Source organism: Xyrauchen texanus, chromosome 10, assembly GCF_025860055.1.
Source record: "Xyrauchen texanus isolate HMW12.3.18 chromosome 10, RBS_HiC_50CHRs, whole genome shotgun sequence".
Lineage (NCBI taxonomy): Eukaryota > Metazoa > Chordata > Actinopteri > Cypriniformes > Catostomidae > Xyrauchen > Xyrauchen texanus.
The window spans coordinates 19678045-19698349 of NC_068285.1; the positions used below are offsets into that span (position 1 = coordinate 19678045).

Below are 20305 nucleotides of genomic sequence, written 5' to 3' on the forward strand. Positions count from 1 at the left end.
AAATTAGGTTTTTGTTTTTTTAAATACAGAAAGAAACAAAATGTACTACAGTGAAAAATACAAAAATACTACATGAGTAAAACACAAGAGATTGCTAAATACAAAATAAGTACAAATAAAGAACACCAAGATGTAGCAAATATAGAGATATCTTTTTTTTTTAACTATAAGGGGGAAAAAAATAAAAAGAGGGTAACAGTGAACAAAGATTAATAAATATGTATATTTTACATTTAGAAACCTGTTGAACAAATAAAAACATAGGTATATGGTACGACTTCAGCAAATTAAATTTTCTATAAGTATTTTAATGAGTAAATGAGAATTTATTTTCATGGGGGGGGGGGTCCTAAAAATGAATAAAGTGCACAGACAGAACGAAATGTGACCCAGACATGTTTTTATAAAATTCATCCAATAATCACTTTTTTTTTTAGGTATCACTCAAACACAGAGAAATGAATAGAAGTCTTTTAATGATTAGCCACGTCCTTATCCATGTTCCCAAAATAAGCCGAACAGGCTAACAAACAATGACGTTGCTTCAATAGAGACTGCCTCCAGATAGCACAGAAAAGATTTCCATCTCTGTGTATAACTCATAAGCCCCCATTTACCCCCCACCCCCCATTCTTCACACCCTTTTTGGAACAATAGTGACATTGAAGACCACTTCTCTTTGCTAACCTTTTAAGCATTTGTAAGAATGCATATAATTTTTACTCCCAACAACCACCATTTTAACAAATGATCATATAAAAAGCCACACATCGTTACACTTTCAGTCAGATTACATAGGAAGTGAGATTAGTGTTGTACACTAGCACGTGATAAAGATCCTGAAACAAAATGGAGGCAAGTTCACAACAACTTAACACCATAGAAGACATAAAAGGAATACAAATTGTCAAAAGAAGAAAAAAAAAAAAACTTTTTAAAATAAAGCTAGGGTCAGTACCATGAAAAGGCTGATTTGGGGTGAAAAGAAAGAGTACAAAAAAAGATGTAATAAATGAAAGGCTAAAAGATTTATAGTTCAATCTTTAAAAGATCCTCTTCATGTCCGCTCATAAGCATCCGCGTCAAGTTGGGCAAGGAACAAAAGGGGTCGGAGCAATAAAAAGAGACCGACTTCCATTATTTCCCATTAGAAATATCACTTTTGTCTGTGACAAGTGTGTGTCAGGCACTTTCTGAAACACTAGCCCACCCTCTGGCAAACCTTCCACGACTCTTCAAAAATCACAATGCAGATTCATTCAACAATATAGCTGTGGAGAGAAAGTGGTACATCATTTAATGTACATCCAAGCCATCAACAAACCAGAATGCAGTGAATTACGAGTACACCATTTTTTAATCTTTCCTTACCTTCACTACTTTTATACTGTGCGAGAGAGTGTTCAGAGGTCTGTGTCAAACCATGCCAGCTGATTGGAGTCTGTAGGGGGCAGGCCGTCCATCAGGTCCTGAGCGTGACCCAAGTCGGGCAAACCTTCCACTGGGTACTCTGCTCCAGGGTGGTGGCCTCCCATCTCATGTTCCAGGATGCCATCCATAACCAGTCCATCTTGCCCATACCCAGAATGGAAAGAACGATAGCTGGGGTCTACACGATAGAGACACGATATGACAAATCATGGTTCTTTGAAGTGTAGTGGGTTGAGATATTGAAGATCACACTTAAATTTCACAATTAATCTCTTACCATCTGGTCTGTATCCAAGAGGCTCTCCCTGAGCACCCATATCAAGACCTAGATCACCAGTCTGAAAGATAAGTGAAAAACAATTGTTAGATGGTTTAAAATTAATATCAAAACAAGTATTAGTTAACTGCCTATGTGTGAGCACTAGCGATTGTACCTCGTTCCAGGCCATGGGCTCTGTTCTGAAGAGGGAGCTGGTGAGCTCCACGGAAAGCCGCTTCTTGTAGTCCTGAGGTTTATCCTCGGACATGCGGAACAGCACTGCTGCCGCGTATGTAGCTACATAGAAAAACACCACATCAGAACATTGATTAAATAACTAAATTTGCAGACATAATTCTTGATTTGGTGTAATGCTGGATGGTGTTTGTGGTCAGTAGGGACAGTCACTCACCCACTCCCTCATTCCTGGAGTGCAGCAACTCTGTGAGAGGAGCTGTGGCTCCTTCTGCCTCAATTGCTTCTGCCGCCTCCTTATCCTGAGCCAGCTCACAGAGAACTCCTGCTGCTACGCGCTGGATGTTCTCAATGGGTGAATAGAGCAACTACAGGAGAAATACAAGAGAATGCTCTTAGACATTCATGAATAATCCCAGAGTCTACTATACATGATTAAAGATGACTACCATCTTTCCTGTCGATAATCATAAGCGGAAAGTTCATAGTGTGCGCACATTTAGGCTCTCTGGACAATATAGGAACGTGCAGGTGTACAACTGAGTGTAAATCTTACTTGCACAAACAGGGGAATGGTGTTGAGCCCCCTGATGACAATTCTGTTGTGTACATCTCTGGCCAGGATGTGAAGTGCTCCGGTGCAGCCTTCCACAATCTCCTCCATACGAACCCCCTCCTTAATATTACAATCGGACAATTAAAATAAAATAAACATCTGGCTTTCCAAAATTACCTATTTTTAACAGTGCAGTAAGTTATTTCAGCAAAGTACAATGAAAAATAGCCTACAATAAAAAGGGATGGTTTACCCAAAAATGAAAATTGTGCATCATGCCTTAGTCATCATTCAACAAGCAACAAGTAAATGAATTTCATTTTGGGGTAAATTAGTCCTTTTAAAAACCAAAAACAACCTTCAAACCAACAGTGTTTTGCTCACCACAAACTGTTGCTGAGTGCCACCCATAGAAGTGCGTCTCTGGGTGTCCTGGTGTGCCCTCACCAGCAGTTGGACCAATCGCGGAATCGCACCTTGCTCTCGTAGTGGTGCATGATTGGCTGGGCATAGTGCCAGATTACGAATGAGACCGACAGTGGCCTAAAACGATTTGGAAAATATTAAAGTTAGAGCTATACATGCAAACACAAACTTTGGTTTTTGCTTGTGTACAAGAGACTTTAGGTAAGCATACCTTAATTAGTGGCCAGTGTGAGGGTGGGTGCAACAGTTTGACCACTACAGGCAAGCCATAGTGGAGACGCACTGCGTTCTGGGCCATCTCAGCATCTTGGTGTCTGGAGGTAAGATGGCGCAGGGCACAGACAGCAGGCTCTGTGATATCTTCTCTATCACCAGCTCTGAGAACGGTGCGGACCAGGGCTTCAATCCCACCCACTTGGCAAACCATCATCTTGTTCTTGTAGTTGTTACATGTGAGGTTGGACAGGATGCCAGCTGCACAGGTGACCATGTTAATGTCATCTAAAGCAAGAAGCTGAACCAGAGTGCCAAGAAGTCCCTCCATTCCTTCCTGCAACACAAAAGGGAATGTGACAAACCGTCCCATTTAAATATCCATGAAATACAAACTAGGTAACAAAGCTTTATATACCTGCTTTGTGGCAGCATCTGACAAGTTTCTGAGTGTCCATAGACAGTTCTGTACCAGACGCTGGCTTGGATCGGTCAAGTGAAGGCCAAGAGCCTGCATACCACCTGAAACATGATACAGCAAAAGATGAAAACGAGACATCACAGGTGCTGGTATTCGCATGCGCACACAAATGGTGTACGTACCAGCTTCAACGATGGCAGGTTTGTTACTGGAGCACACGGACAGCACTTTCAGCACACGGCTTGTGGTCCAGAGCAGTTTCTCATACGTGTATGTTCTCATGATGTTCACCAGAGCTTGAGGTCCTCCACTGGCCAGGATGATTAACTGGCGAAAGATCAGGCAAATGAATAACATAGAATGCAACAGTTCGTTTGCACATCGTCACAAAGAGGTTAATGCATTGAGAATGCTTTTTTCCCCCCCATTCCTGTGCATTTATACCTTGCTCTCCTGGTTGCCATAAGCCAGGATCTGTAAGCAGTCTGTGGTGATGGCCAGGAACTTGACGTTGGTTTTGTTGAGTAGGGCCACCATCTTCTGAAGGCCTCCAGCTAGACGAACAGCCATTTTTGCACCTTCCTGATGAAGCAGGAGGTTGTGCAGGGTGGTGATGGCATAAAACAGTACACTGTCCACAGGAGATCTACAAAACAAAAATCAAGAAATTTCTTTGTAATGCAGAGCTGGTGAAAGTTACACGATGGAAGAAAGGTGTCTGGAGCATTTGCCTTACAGGATCCATATGGTTAGGATTAGGGATGGGGGTTAGGGAATCTGCTGCCTGCCAGGAACAAACCTAGGCATCTCTGCACAATGGGCTGAAAAACTAAGTGTTTCCCTTTACATACTTATCGAAAAATAAAAAAAAATTATCATTGCTTCGGCAAAGCATCTCTCTCTCCCAGTCAGTCAGAAAGAATTTTACTTGCCCGACTGGACAAGCAGACTGATTAAAACCTCAATAACAAAAAAAATACCCAGCTATATTTGTGATAGCCTAGGCATGTGTCACTTATTTGAAAGTTAATATTCTTATTCTGCTGTTGAAAGTAAAAAGCAGCACTTTATTTTATAATTCGCAAGCGATCTAGTAACAGCTGCACCCTGTTTGATTGACAGGCAGCATGTGCCGAACATGTGCATGTTCTGGAAATGCTCACTCTAATGCGCACCTGAAAAGTCAAATACATTTCAAAATTCTGCCAATATGCCCGTCTTGGGGAGGTATGGTGTATGTAAACAGAAAAGCAGATTTGTATTAAAATGTCGGATTTGTAAATATAAATGTAAGATAATAGACCTGCTGCCGTCTAGTGTCATTATAATAAACAACCATAACAAGAACACTCACTGCTCTTGAATTTAGTAGCTTTAAAAAGTATTAATGTATAATAATCATACAGTGAAGACCAGTAGTAGTTTGTTGTATTTCATTCTGAATGTTCACTTGAATACTTGATCGCCTATTGGTTTTAAAGCAGTTAAAAAATTTTTTTAAATAAAAAACACTGAATTTTTAATTCATTCTATTCATTGCCGTTTCTTATTGTTAGTTTATTACTGACCATTTACTAGTCTTGAATAACTACTTCACTAATCCATGATTAACATTAACATATTAGTTTGTGTTATTATTGGTTTTGAAATCGGTATTGAGGATAGTCAAATTTCAACTACCGAATACTGAAATTTTGGTATTGTGATAATGTATAGCCTTTTTTGTACTTTGTAGATCTTGCTGCAATTACATGACAAAGTAAAACACATCCTATAGAAGTATGGGCACCCCTGCTGTAAATGATGGTGATGGAGGCTCTCATTATTTGAATAATATTATGCAACAATAATTACCATATGAGAATAGCCTCTTCCCCTACCCAATGCGGTTTACATTTCCATTGCAGAGAATGGAGTAAATTAGGGCATCGGTCATAATTTTAGAAAAATATACAAATATTTTTACGTTACTTGAGCATGTAACTTAAATGTCCTTTTTTCTCTCCGGTCAAGTGAATGTAGGGTTGAGCGATCACGATACCAAAAAGATTTAAATGGTACGATATCATCTTGTTGCTAATTTCAGTACCATATAACAGTATGCTGTCATTAGAAAAATTATCAAATGAGATGATACCAATTTAAAATTAAATCAAATGACAATTTAATTAAATATTATAGTCACATGTGCTGCATGCTACAGAATGAACAAGATGTGACACTCTGCTCTGTCAGCTTCACACACAAGGACATATGCATACATGCACACTTGCACAAACGTAACATTCTGCTGGTGCTTAATTTTCATGTAGTGTGTTTAGAGTATAAATGGCGGTTAACACTTAAATGAAAGCCCCAGGTGCAGCTCAGAGATTTTAGGTCACAACAGGATTTTCCAAACATTAATAGGGAGCCTGATATAACTAATCTAAGAACTAAGAACTAAAAAGGTCTATCAAAATAATAATAATAGAAAGCACTATTCAAATGGATACGCTAAATTGAAGACAGAAAACTATAACTACTGTATAAAAATACAATATTCAAAAAGTAGAAATATTACTCATAACAATTATGTAATATTAAAATGGCTGTATTATTAATATCCGCAAGATACATCACAAACCCAAGCAGCCTTGTGCCACAGATAATCTGATTTTTTTTTCATTAATGTTTTTATTAATACTGTGAAGCTCTGTTGTGCAGCATTTTATTTTACCAAAAATAAAATTACAATTCAAAATACATTAATCAAATAAGAATATCATTTTATTTTTTAAACACCATTTGATCATAACATTTAATTAAAACATTTAACATTGTATCTTTATGTAGTTCTTTTAATAAAGTAATTTTCGGAGTAATTTCATAAAATCTGAGGCTTTTTATTTATTGCTTTATAATATAGATTTAGTATAGATACCAAGGAACCAGGGCTGGTAACGTACCAGATTTTGGTATTGGAGCAACCCAAAATGAATGACCAATTTATTTGTCCAGAGGACAAGCACATGACAATGCATTATGTCGAGCCTTGACTCAAATGTTTGCCCTAGTTGATTTAGTGTTTTGACCATTTGTGAACTACGTTTATGCTTTGTGGGAGTGACTTTTTTTGCTAGGTCATCACCATTCATATCTATACAACCAATGTGTTATAATTACATTTCTACTAGAGCACAAAATTGTTTACAAGAGCAAAGTTCTTCATAATTCTAGCCTCTTAATTTTGCTCTGAAATTGCACAAGATTGATGCACTTAACTGTAAAATGCACAACATTTTCTTATGGGGCACATGCTGCTGGATCCCCAAGAGCACAGGTGTCAAACTCAATTCCTGGAGGGCCACAGTCCAGCAGAGTTTAGCTCTTTTCCCAATTAAACACCTGAAGCAGCCAATTAAGTTTTTCAAGAGTGCTTGAAGATTAAGAGGTGGCATGTTAGTACATGGCTGGAGCTAAACTCTGCAGGGCTGTGGTCCTCCAGGAACGGAGTTTGACACCCCTGCACTAGAGGGTCCGAGGTCCACAAACCAGTCTCACAAAATCCTGTGGGAAAACACTGGTTAACAAAGAATCCAAACAAAAGTGAGGATTTAGCTCAAACCATACATTTATAAGCAGTTTCAAGGACATCTTTTGAAAAAGCTCTAGCGATACTTTTAACCCCCATTTGTCAGAATTATACCCCTTTAAGCTGAAATGCCAAGCCAGGGGTCTCCAGAAGCTTTTAAGCACCCTTACCCCAGCATCTTAACAAGAGCAGGGATTCCTCCTGACTTAAAGATGGCGAGAAGGCCCTCTCTGTGGTGGGATATGTTGTGCAAGGTGCCAGTAGTGCATCGGGCAGTCTCTACATCATTGGTGTTCTGCATGGTCCTCACGATGGCAGACACCATCTGTGGGGAGCGCATGATCGCGTGGCGAGAAGCCTCTTTCTTAGAGAGCTGGTGCACCATCACTGCTGCCTTGTTCACCACCACCTGACAGAAAAAGGTTGGGTTGGAGAAATAAAGACCAAGAGACACTATTAGTAATGTTGCATATTATTTTAAAATGGTAAATTTTGTCACTTGTCCATTCACCAGATACATTCAATTCAAAGTGGTTTACAGTACAGAAACTGCAGAGACAGTTTATCCCCACCATAGATCTGTACAGGCAACCACCACCTTATGCAATTAACATTCGATCACTCGCACTTTCAGAAGCAAAACTTTTAATGTGCATTGTCATTTTTCCAATTCCATTTTTTGGTCACTATATTGCTAAAAATTCTCAAAATACTAAGGCTCTGTAGGGCTAAGGAGTTTTCAGTTTAAGCTTCAGACACAACTTTTCCTGCACTGCCTGCCAGATATAAAATAACTGTTAATGTCTTAAAAACACCTTGGGAAATAAACATGAAAATGGTCTATGAAAGATGCTCCTAACCTGGTCCTCATCATTGAGCAGTTTAGTGAGCTCTGGAATGGCTCTGGTGGCCAGCTCAGCATCATCCTGGTAGTTAATGAGGTTGACCACCGCATGTTTGAGCATCTGGGAAGGTTCAGCCAGCCTCTGCACGTTGGTGGGGTGAGTAGTGTCAAACTGAGTAGAAGCAATCTGCATGCCCTCATCAAGAGTCTCAGGAAACATGGCAGCGCGGACACGCTGGGCACGGGTCATGGCATACTGCCCATCCAAGTCTAAGAGGAGAACTCATGATCAACCACACAAGCAAGGAAGATTCCACTACTGTATTGTTTTTACACACTCACACTGGGCCCGTGTCTGCCACTACTTCGGGATAGTTCACCCAAAAATGTGTTTTTAAATAATTACTCACCCTCATGTCGTTCCGCACACATGACAACTTTCTTCTGTGGAACACTAAAGGAGATGTCAGGCAGCATGACAGACCCCTCACTTTCACTGGATGGGAAACCTTTCCAATTAAATTAATGGCGACTAAAATACTATCAACATCTCCTTTTGATTTCCATGTTTTTTTTTTTTTATCCCCTTTCTCCTAATTTGGAATGCCCAATTCCCACTACATAGTAGGTCCTCATGGTGGCGCGGTTACCGCAATCCAGGTGGCAGAGGACACCTCCGCTTCTGAGACTGTAAATCCACGCATCTCATCACATGGCTCATTGTGCATGACACCCCGGAGACTCACAGCTTGGGAGGCTCATGCAACTCTCCACACAATTTACCATGCACCCCATTGAGATCGATAACCACTAATCGTGACCACGAGGAGGTTACCCCATGTATCTCTGCCCTCCCTAGAAACTATGCCAATTTGGTTGCTTAGGAGACCTGGCTGGAGTCACTCAGCACACCCTGGATTCGAACTCGTGACCCCAGGGATGGTAGTTAGCCTCAATACTAGATGAGCTACCCAGGCCCCCAGTGTTCCATAGTTTAAAGAGTCATCCAGTTTTTGAACTTCATGAAGCAGAGTAAACAAATGAAAACTTTCCTTTTGGGTGGCCTACTCCCTTTCCTCAAAGACCACTCTAAATAGGGCTACATTTAAAAGCATATACAAATAACATACCTGCCACCTGTTCAGGTGTGAAGGGTTGGTTGAAGCCCTGCTCCCACTCATAAAGCTGGTTGTCCAGATCTTCCTCTTCAGGGTTGCCCTTGCCTGAGAGAGATGGTACTGTGGTGGTTGCCCCAGAGTGAATACCTGAATCCAGGTATGACTGCTGCTGCCAGTGACTTACAGCAGCTTTACGATCCTGCTCCATTGCCATATCGAGCTCCATAAGGTCCGCTACACAGGGCAGAGAGAGATAAAGACATCAGTCATACACAGTTTAATGTGAAAACTAAAACCAGCTTGAACCCGTAACTAGAACCTTTATAAAAAATAAAAAGTCATTTTCAAATAAATAAAAAAAAACATTCACGTAGGTGCACGTTCTGAATGGATTACAGCTTATGTTCAAAAAGAGTTGTAAAAATCTTATGGATCACTTAGTTCCCTCTTACCAATTAATATAACAGTCCTAGCAACTGTAATAGATACAGAATAATGGCAAGTAAGCCACCTCAAATTGTAACTGATAAACCTACTCCAATTTTTTAAATTTTATACACCCCACCAGTCTTTTCCATTTTGGTCACACCCTTCAGTCATTTGAAAAATATTTGGTAAATAAACCTGTTCTTTATCAGATAATCTGCATGTCTGTATCTGCGTCAAAGCGCATTGTCATTAGACAAGTATGTTGTTTACCGGTCATGCAAACTTTAAGAAATACTCACACTGGGTAGCCATCGTTGTGTCAACCCCTCAGCCTGAGTGACTTCCAAACCTGTAGAAAGAGAACAAAAACATTTCCAATAATGATTAATAAAAATCATCTGTATAAACAAGCCAGTCAAGCACAAAGCACAGAACGGGTAAGAAAAAGATTGACTTTCCAAACTCACTGTAACATTTGGCTATTCCACTACACCAGCTGTTTTTACAAGCGAGAAAGAGGCTTTAATCTACATTACAGACCCCCCAAGGTAGTGTTAACTGTGGGAAACTCCCCTCATTTAGACTGCAGGGTGTCAAGAGAAGATGAGGGAGACGGGACAGTGAGTCATCTTGGCAGTGCCAGTAAAAACATGCAGAGTTATTCAGCTTCACTCATCCAAAGTTAAAGAAAACAATGCAGCATAAAGAACCACAAATTAAGTGATTATAACTAAACAGCCCAAGGACACGAAACCAAATGGGACTTTGTTGCTTATTCGAATTTTACCTTCATGAAATCAGATTTACTTGTACCACCATTGGAAAAAACTACTAATGACTGACTATTATTCTGAGATAATGAAGACAGACCAAAATTACAAGGAAACAAATACTATGAGAATTCCAACTAAAAATGTCATCACATTTTTTGGTTGTCAGTTTCTCATAAAAAAAGCAGTATAAAAGAAATGAGTCTACAAATCAAACAGATTGTGCAGTTTTAGTGACTCAAAGCTGAAAAATGTATTTCCATCTGACTTATTTAGGGGGTGGGGGGCTTTATCAGCAGATCAGAGCACTGCAACAACAGACGGACACCATAATTAGCAAGCAAATTACTGAAAAAATAAATAAAAATGAAATTGCCCTAATATGGTCTCTCACATGGAATGATTAGCTAGATGTGGAAATTGGTGTGCATTGAGTAGGGTCTAAATAACCAGGTAAGCATTGACTAGCACTGATGCATGAATATTTAAAGAAAATCTTGAGGCAGGCCATTTTACAAACAGTGTGTCAATGTTTCTTCAACTTGCACATTTAGCACTGGATTAATGAAGTCTTATTACAACTTTTCACACTCTCAATGTACTTTTTATTTTGTCTACCATCAACGTTCAACACGCGTCACAGGAGATGTAATTGTATCTCAAATGCATGAAAATTCCCATTACAGTGTCACTTCCACCACATCTCATATTGGTTCAACACGATACAGAATTTAAGTGGTGGAAATGACGTGGCACAGTGCCATTTAAATAATAAATAAACAAAATACCGAAATGCTTTATTTCACAGTGTTTAGATTGTCAATATGTAAAAAAATTGTTATATTGGAATTTTATAGTTTAATATTGAAAGTCTGTGACAATGTTAAAACAGAATCTTTACAATAAAAGGCATTTGGGAAGTACCAAAAATAAATGAAGGCCTGGTCAAGTTTGTTTTAATGAGCCCTTCACATATGGAAATAAAAAAAGTTTAAATCTGCTTGTTTTCATTAAAAACATCCCCTGGGACAATATGAAAGTGCCAGAAGTGGAAGAAACACCAATGCACTTGCTACAGAACATGGAAGATTCTTGAATATCACAGTGCGGTAATGACCTCCATAAACCTCAGACGCACGGAATTATATGCGGTCTAACTTAGCCTCGGGGTAAGGATGTCAGTTCATGAGGGTTCAAAAGCTTCAAAACACCAAAGTAGTATCCCCAAAGCTGGGGCCGGATTCATGAAACGTTCAACTACCATTTTCTTAATTTCTAACTTAAGAAAAAAAACTTTCAACATTTCAGCATTCAAATTAGAAGAAAATAAAATAATTCTTAATTGTCGTTAATAGCATCTTAAAGTTAGGATAACGACACAGTTGTCTTAACTTCTAAGAGGCAAGATGTTTAATGAATTAACTAGGTGGTTTTAAATGTGATGCATTCCATCATGTGGAGTCTGAAGTCGCAATGGGCTGTTTATGTAGAAATTTGATTTTAGACCAAAACACGTTTCTGATTGTTTTATGAATGATTTTTATTTTCAGCTTTCAAACCATGTAAATATTAAATCACCAAATTCAAACAATCAATGTTGTTTTGAAGCTTCTTAATGTGGCGACCAATCATGCTTATTCACACAGATGCGCAGCATTTAGAGTGCTCTCTCCGCACTCAGTAAGCGGACACTCTTTCTCCCCCATCCACATCAGAGTTGGGCACAGCAGAGACAGCCTCTGCCACCTTTTCCCCATTTACTCACCTTTTAATTCCAGATGTAGTATTATTATAAAGCTTCCCAAGGAGAACGTTTTCCCTGCAGTAATTTCCTCAAGAAGAACATCTTATCTGCTAAAGTTTTTTTTGTTTCTTTTCCTCAATGTCAAATTAAAAGTTATCGTATGGGTAGCAGCATGTAAATTCTCCTATGATGGTTAATGTCGTTAAACTAACATCTCACTTTACACTCAAAACAATTATTGCGACACACACACACACACACGTTGTGTTTCCATGTTTTATGGGGACTTTCCATAGACATAATGGTTTTTATACTGTACAAACTATATATTCTATCCCATGACCCTAACCCTATCCCTAAACCTTACCATCACAGAAAACTTTCTGCATTTTTAGATTTTCAAAAAACATAATTTAGTATGATTTATAAGCTGTTTTCCTCATGGGGACTGACAAAATGTCCCCACAAGGTCAAAAATTTCGGGTTTTACTATCCTTATGGGGACATTTGGTCCCCACAAAGTGATAATTACACACACACACACACACACTTACCATTTACCACTGTTGAAGTACTGAATTTGTTGTAGGCTATTAGACAAGGCAAGCCCATGAGCAAGCTGGATCAGACAATGTCTTTTATCCTTAAGAAAACGAGAATTGCATTTCGGAACGTTCGTACAAACTTCTTTTAATTTATCTTAAGAACGTAATTTTTTTTTGTTAAGAACATTTTCTTGAATCTAGCCCCTGGTTTAAAGCCGACTGGTCAAGTTTTACTTTCACAGGAAACTGCTCTTGGGGCAGCTTAACGGAACCTGTCTTAGATAGACGCAACCTCACAGCCCTGAGGGGACATTTCACAGCACAGCATCTAGGAAGCAGACAATCTATGGAAATAGAAATCTTGACAGAATCTGGCTTCCTGCTGCATTGGAGAACAACATGGGCTCTCACATCCTGCGGGCCTAATACGTCATGATATCTGGGTTAAATGCATAGTATGCACTGCAATCAATCACTGCGGAAATGCAACTACTATGCTCTTTTACAACTGAACTATCCATTCAGCATAGCCAGTAAGCAATGTCAATGTGGTTAATCTCAGCACAAACACGTCATCTGATTTGGCGGTGTGGAAAGGAAGAGCATCTTGCAGCACAGGAGATCATTGCAAGACAGCATGTTCACACTTAGCACAAATGTTTCATATGCACTCCAGAGCTCTTCTGTTATATTACAACCCACAGCAACTAGGTTAAGTGCTGGTTCTCAGCTGGATAAGCATCCAGGCAACCCGAGAACATAAATAACTGATTGATTTAAAGGAATATTCCAGGTTCAATACAAGTTACGCTCAATTGACAGCATTTGTGGCATAATGTTGATTACCAAAAAAAGCATCTTTATAAAAAGCAAAACAAACAAAAACAAATCTGGGTTACAATGAGGCACTTACAACCGTAATGAATGAGGCCAATCCTCAAACTTTAAAATAATCACAGTTTCAAAAGGTATAGCCTTTTGAAACGGCATGTTTGCATGTTAACATGTTTTAATTGCATGTTAACATGTTTTCAGTATGATAAAATTGCTTACTAACTTTGTGTGTAAAATTAGGCTATATCTAATTTTACAACTTTGTATCCATGGCAAATGTAACATTAGCAATTAACAGATTAATGTGTAAAGCACTTTTAGCCAATAAGCTTCTCAATTCTGCCATTAAACCCTCCAAAAATTGACCACATGTCCATTGCAAGTGCCTCACTGTAACCTTGATTTTAGACTATTAAAAGGAGGGACAAGTTGAAACTTCTTTTTGTGGTAATTAACATTATACCACAGACGCTGTCAATTTAGCTTAACTTGCACGGAACCCAGAATATTCATTAGTTAAACATTCATGCAGAATTTCTGCATCAGAAATGTACTTCGCACTATTCCGAGGTGCTATTGTAACTAACATACATACATATATACATACATACATACATACATATATACATATATACATAAACTTTATTTCCAACCTGAGACATTTAGTAAAAGAGCTGCATTCACATGCAGGTAAACACAGGAAGCCTCGCAAGATAACATCCTGGAGTGAGCACTGGACATTCCAGTGTGCATGTATGAGTACTTCAAAAGCTGGCCTGCAATGAAAGACCCCACTGACAGGAAATACAGCACTGTGAAGCCAAGCCAATGTTAATAAATTAGGCTTTTTATGGGTGTATGTGAAGGGAGAGGGTCCGAATTGTGAGCAAACAGAGACAGCTGTGGTAGTTTATGAACTAATGTGTGTGTGTGTGTGTGTGTGTGTAGCCCTCCACAGCGGTGAGTCTGACCTGGAATTAATTTACTAGACCGGCTCTTACCACACAAACACTGAGGGTAGTCAGACACAAATAATCCACAGGGTTTTTCTTCATGTGGCACTGATTGGCATTCTGTATTGGCTCTCAGGGGGTGGGCGCTTAGACATGTGATTATGGAACATATTTGGAAACGGAAACTTCAAAGTAAACTCGGAAGGCTGCTTGATTAGCACTCTTTAATGGGCTCATTTAAGGTTTACAAGTTGTATCCTGTTAACACAAACAAGGAAGCTGTTCCTGCATAGGGCCAATGCAAGACAGATTCTTGATGTGCAAGGGAAGAGGTTTCACAGACCTTTTTCAGAATAGCACAAATAAAAATTTTGATGGGTATGAAATCAAGGCAGTGATGGGATAGACTACCAGTCTCTTCAATGGGTTGTGCTGGTTAAAGCATGTTTATCATTTTGCTGATTGAAAATAATTACAGTACACCAAAAACTTCAAAAGAAATGAGATGCATGCCATTGAGAAGACATCCACACCAATCCATTTTAGTTTTCAGTTTCCTAACATGATTGTTTTCCAAAGTATATGGCAATTTTTTTTAAACCCCATTTTTTGTTCTAGCATGGAGTAAATGTAGCGAAATTAATACTTTTAAGTTAAATGGATTAAGCCATGCCGCAAACTAATCTGCTGAAGTTCAATACGTCCGTTTTTAGTTTCCAAGTATGCAGTAATAGAGATTTCTAAATGCTCAATTTTCAGTAAAAATTTTTTAAAACTAGTCTAGTGTGGAGGAGACATAAACGTGATAAAATCACTGTGTTTTCAATCAAAATGATTAGTATGGACGCATGTTCCAATGTACAGGGTCTGTTCCAAACCTTAGCGAGATGCCTCGCTATCCCCTGATTACATGGCAGCTGTCTTCCACGGCAGCATCCTACCTGATATAATGCCCAATTAGAGACGTTCTTAGATCAAAATCTTGACCAACTGTTTTTAAGAATTCGGTGTTCCCCCATTCAAGTAGATAGGAACTGCCCTGTCATGACTGGAAATAGTCTCCCAGGAGCTTTCCAAAGATGGCTAACAGCAGACTGACTTGCTAGAAACTTTAGCTGGATCCGCACGAGCGTGTGAGTGCATCTTCCAAGTAAAAACGCTTCATGTGTGCTATAAGTAAATATCTTAATCACATTTACAGTACGTAAAACTTGATTCTACATTTTTTGAGAAAATGCAATTGCTAACGTGGACATGCCATCCATGGTTGCTGGACTTCTGTGTGTACTGTTATTTCCTTCCTAATATATTTATTCATGTGCAAATAAATGACTAAAATTAGATGACTAAAAATCAGAATAAACGGTTATCTACCATTTAAAATACAAAATAATGTGTTTACATAGTTAAAGTTTTATGAAAATTAGTAAATATAGTGTTAAGACTGTTAATTTTTGGAAGCAATTTTATTTACTAGGGGTGTAACGATCCATCGATCCAATGACCAACGATCCAAATGTTACCGATACAATGCGTAAAGTTCGATAGATTTTTTTTTAAGATGCAACTATTTTAATACTCTAATGTTAGCCACGTCTGTATGCATTTCCATCATACCTTACACTCATTTGACTTTATGAGCACTAAATATGCTTTTCATGTGGGACACGTATGTGCATGTGGTCTTTGAAGCCAAACTGTGCGCTGCAATCTGTGCAGCGTCCATACGAGTCAACCGGCCTTCCTGCAAAACGCGAGCTCCATTGACAGGATCAGAGCAAGTGCATCAACCGGACTCCTTAAAATGTGAGCTCTCATGACAAATGCAGAGCGGCTCACATAAGCAATTAATTCGGGCTTCCATAAATATCGTTGCGCATTCGACTCATTTCAATTTTACATGAGAATTTGCCATTTAAAGTACCAATCACTTGTGTGTGACTTTTTTTTTTTTTTAAATAGTATTTATCTGTATCATTTTTCAACATCTGAAGTACCTTATTTTGTTGTGCATGTCCCAATGTGTACATAGAGAGCTGAATAAAACAATCAAATTATATTTTGGTTCCATTTGAGGGCAAAACAAAATTTAATTGATTGTGTACAATGTTCCATCGCAGGCCCCTGAATCGAATCATGCTTTAATAATCGGCCAATATCGGATCGCAGACCAAGAGAATCGATTCAAGATCAAATCATGATGAAATGTCCGATTTACACCCCTATTATTTACTATATTAAATTGTGATATATCGGTCTATCGGATATCCTGTTTTCAGGATATCGGCATCGGCCATTAAAAAAAAACCCATATCAGTCGCCCACTAGATACAATGGAACTTCCCTTCTGTGTAAATTTTTTTCTAATGCTCTCTGATTGTAGAAGAAGGCTTTGTCTTCAGATTACTCTGTATTTTAAATCAAAGATTCTGATGAAAATAAACAAATTCCCACCGTTACACCTTGATCTAACCAGACGCGACACGCAATAAGGTATCTTTTCTGAAAAACAACGATTTTGTCCTTACCTACCACGACAGGGCATTCTAATTTTGGAATGGTTTCAATTTTCTGCAATATTGCGCTGCCCAGTCAAAAATGGGTCTAAAATCGTTCTCGCAGTATATTAAAGCCAGGGTGACAATAGCAGGTTCAAAATAAACTTTTCTTATGTTTGAGGTATCATTCTCTTCAACTGGAGCTCTGTCATAGACACACATGCACCGGATATTTTTGACTTTATCTCCACTCCCTGCCACATGGAGATCAGCGAAATAACAGAGTACTGCGTAAGTGCGAGAAAATAAAAAATTGTAATAGACTAAAATTGATGCGATTCATATTGCCCTGTGTATGTGTTCGTGTGCTTATCCCCTTAAGGTTTGCCATAGTGAGTTTGCATATGCAGCTTCAGTGAAAAAATTAGGTACATTCAATAAACAGACTGTTCCATCTGACTTTTGTAACATCAGCTTTTATAGTCATTAATAATCATTTTAGTGCATGAATATTGCAGTATCACATTGCATCTGGTTAGGATCCCACCCCCACCAAGTCAGTTGCTGGTGCAACCATCTGTACAACATGGACACCCCGGTGCTACCGCTCTCAGATGTTAGTCTGGAGACCTGGTCTCCCAAAGCTCTCCTCTCACATAATGTAAGCATGTTGACATGTTCACGTAACAACTGACATGATACAACTGGAAGTTAATTTGAACATGCCAACATGCTTACATCACACAAGAGGCAGTCTAAACTGATTCCCATCATGGATTGAAAAGCAAGCAGAAGTAAACAAATAATGTAATAATGCTTATATTAATCATATATATATATATATATATATATATACACATATATATATACACACACATATATATATATTAGACTTCGCACCCAAAGAGATTTTATCGCTTTACAATACATTAATTTAACCACTGAAGTCATATGGATTACTACGATTGTCTGTGCTTTTTTGAGCTTTAAAGTGTTGATCAACATCCACTTATATTGTATGAACCTACAGAGCGGAGATATTCTATTAAAAATCTTTGTGTTCTGCAGAAGGAAGGACGCCATACACATCTGGTATGGCATGAGGGTGAGTAAATTATGCAAATTAAAATTTTTGGGTGAACCATCCCTTTAAAATGCTGCCTTCGGAGTATGCTCACTAAGTTTTGTAACAGACCCAAAGTCTACAACTCCTCACAGCCTCGTATTCATTCCCACATTAAAAACGGTCCCTTTTCACACTTATGGTTTTGGAATCACGGAAGTAAGCGATGGCAGGGTAAACTTCGATAGCAGTGAATGGGAGACCACTGCAAATATAATTATTGCTTATCCATTTGATCCAATATAAAAAGCCACTATTGCATTTTCACAGCTTTGCAAATTAAGTAAAAACTTGAGTGATGCATTTTGACAGAACATTATGATTATGTCAGAAGAGAGATAACTTAAAGAAAATTTACGGTCACTCTCTTAGCAGCTGTATAAGAAACCTCATCACATCTGTGGCAACTCATTCCAGGGTAATATGATGTATAATGTTGTATTAGGTTACAAATTCACACTAAATATACAAATTATTGGGATGTAAAAAATCTGTTAGATTTATGCTGCTAAATATGGCAGAACACATAACAATCTTAGAAAAGGGTCCATTAAAAATGGTAATACTCTGGTCTATTAGCCAACATAAACATAACCCATTACCTAAAAGTTACTCTAAGCTTTTGATGAACAAAAAGCAAACATGAGTCACATGTAACAGCAACAATCAAATTATATTGTTGCTTTTGGTGTAGCTTGAGGCAACATGAAACCCAAATGAATCTACTGTAAATAAAGAATTTAAAAGGTCAAAATACATAATTTTTTAGGGTTTCACCAGTTCTTCCATTACATTTCTACCTGCGTTTTCGGAGTTGTGTCGTATGGGAAAATATGTTGTTTTTAAACAGACTACTGTGGGTATTTCCCGCAGAGGTACGAAATCCGAAGCGTCAGACGAACCACACACACTAGTGGAAAAGTTTCGACCTCTTCAGTTTCCAGAGCGCACGCTGCCGTCGGACTTTAGCTCCGCCCACACTTACACCACCGGAGAGACGCTGATCTGAGGTCAGTAGAGCGGTGTCTCATAAGGTGGGCACGTATAAAGAAAATGTTAGGAACTTGCTGTTCCTGGCTCTGGGAGGAAAGACAAACCAAATGAACGCAATGAGGAATTGGGCCTTTGTTTCGAGGAAGAGCAATGAACCTTAGAAATGTTGCGATTCTGATATTTTCCCTATCGAGATAATAAACCCTGTGTCAAACTTGCCTATCGGATGACGCAAACGGATAGGCCTACATCTGAACAACTATAACAAATCTTGTACGACACATAGTTTGCGTTCAAACTCTCACAACTGTACAAACAAGTCTTGGATAACGTAGAAGACTTGGGGATCGGTAGTACTGCTGAAAGGCTTGACAAGACAGCCATCATCAAAGAGTCTACTTTTGAGTTAAATGCTAAACTTTCCATAAGCGACTTACAAATGCAAGTTTACAATAACACTAGGGTAGATAGGCTTCCTAATGTAAAATAAGTTCGTATATAAACTTGCAATCTAAGCTATATTCAAACACTGTGTTATAATGATATTAACACGATGTCTTCATTCTTCTTTATTGATTGAAAAATTAGCATTTCAGAAAGGGCAAAATTTTTATAAGCTAAGGATTTGATGACGAATTTTTGAATACATAAACTGTTGAAGGAGAGAAACTCAATCATGATGTGGTTAAGAAAAACCAATGTGAGAATGAGATATTAGTGTTGAAAAATTACGCGGGGTGTCCCTTGTGAAACACAAAGACACGGTATTTGGTAGTGTTTTATGAATATTCTAGTTCATCATTTGAGATATGCAGGTATAGTGCACCCATGGAACTGAATGAAAGCTAACGCTAGCTAACCGTTAGCCAATGTTTACCAAGCTGCCGTAAATAAACAACACTCAATGTGTGCCGGGCACATACTTGCAGTTTTTGGGGAAAGCATTGGAAATGCAAAAGCGTTACACTCTCAGACACCTTAAACCAAAAGCCATTTAAATCTTCAGGTCGCGGAAGGTTGATCCAGCCCGAAGTCTCTAAGGGAAACCCTGGGAAGATCCTCCCGATATTCACATCAAACTACCTCTAGTTTAATCATCCAGCATTTATAACCTTACCTGAAATTAAAACGGCGAATCACTTTGTCTGGCCGGCGAAGCCTGACCAACGTGTCAATATCCTTACTTGAATGAAACAGCCAAGGCAGCCGGTGAGATTATCGGACGGGTAACAGTTCTCCTGCGTTAGCGGTGCAACAAACCTTCCGCGCTGCTGTACATCTACACCTTAAAATGGCGTCGATCAGACACAGGTCTTATACTAGGAATGCGGTTCATGTATCCTGCCGCATCCAAAAAACTAGAGCTTATTGTAGCACGA

At 38.7% G+C, this 20305-nt stretch overlaps 1 protein-coding gene across 1 annotated transcript; it reads right to left on the reverse strand.

Moving 5' to 3' along the window:
• Positions 1–250: 250 nt before the first annotated feature.
• On the reverse strand, positions 251–20208 carry LOC127650042 (catenin beta-1-like). The gene is made up of 16 exons (XM_052135171.1): positions 20044–20208; positions 9766–9815; positions 9050–9271; positions 7936–8189; positions 7246–7484; positions 3946–4147; positions 3684–3828; positions 3499–3602; positions 3079–3417; positions 2826–2984; positions 2442–2561; positions 2103–2253; positions 1866–1987; positions 1709–1769; positions 1372–1609; positions 251–1271 (listed from the first exon to the last, which is right to left on the reverse strand). The coding sequence occupies exons 2-15, from the start codon at positions 9776–9778 to the stop codon at positions 1404–1406; spliced, it is 2337 nt and encodes a 778-aa protein (XP_051991131.1). The 5' UTR covers positions 9779–9815; positions 20044–20208; the 3' UTR covers positions 251–1271; positions 1372–1403.
• Positions 20209–20305: the final 97 nt, after the last annotated feature.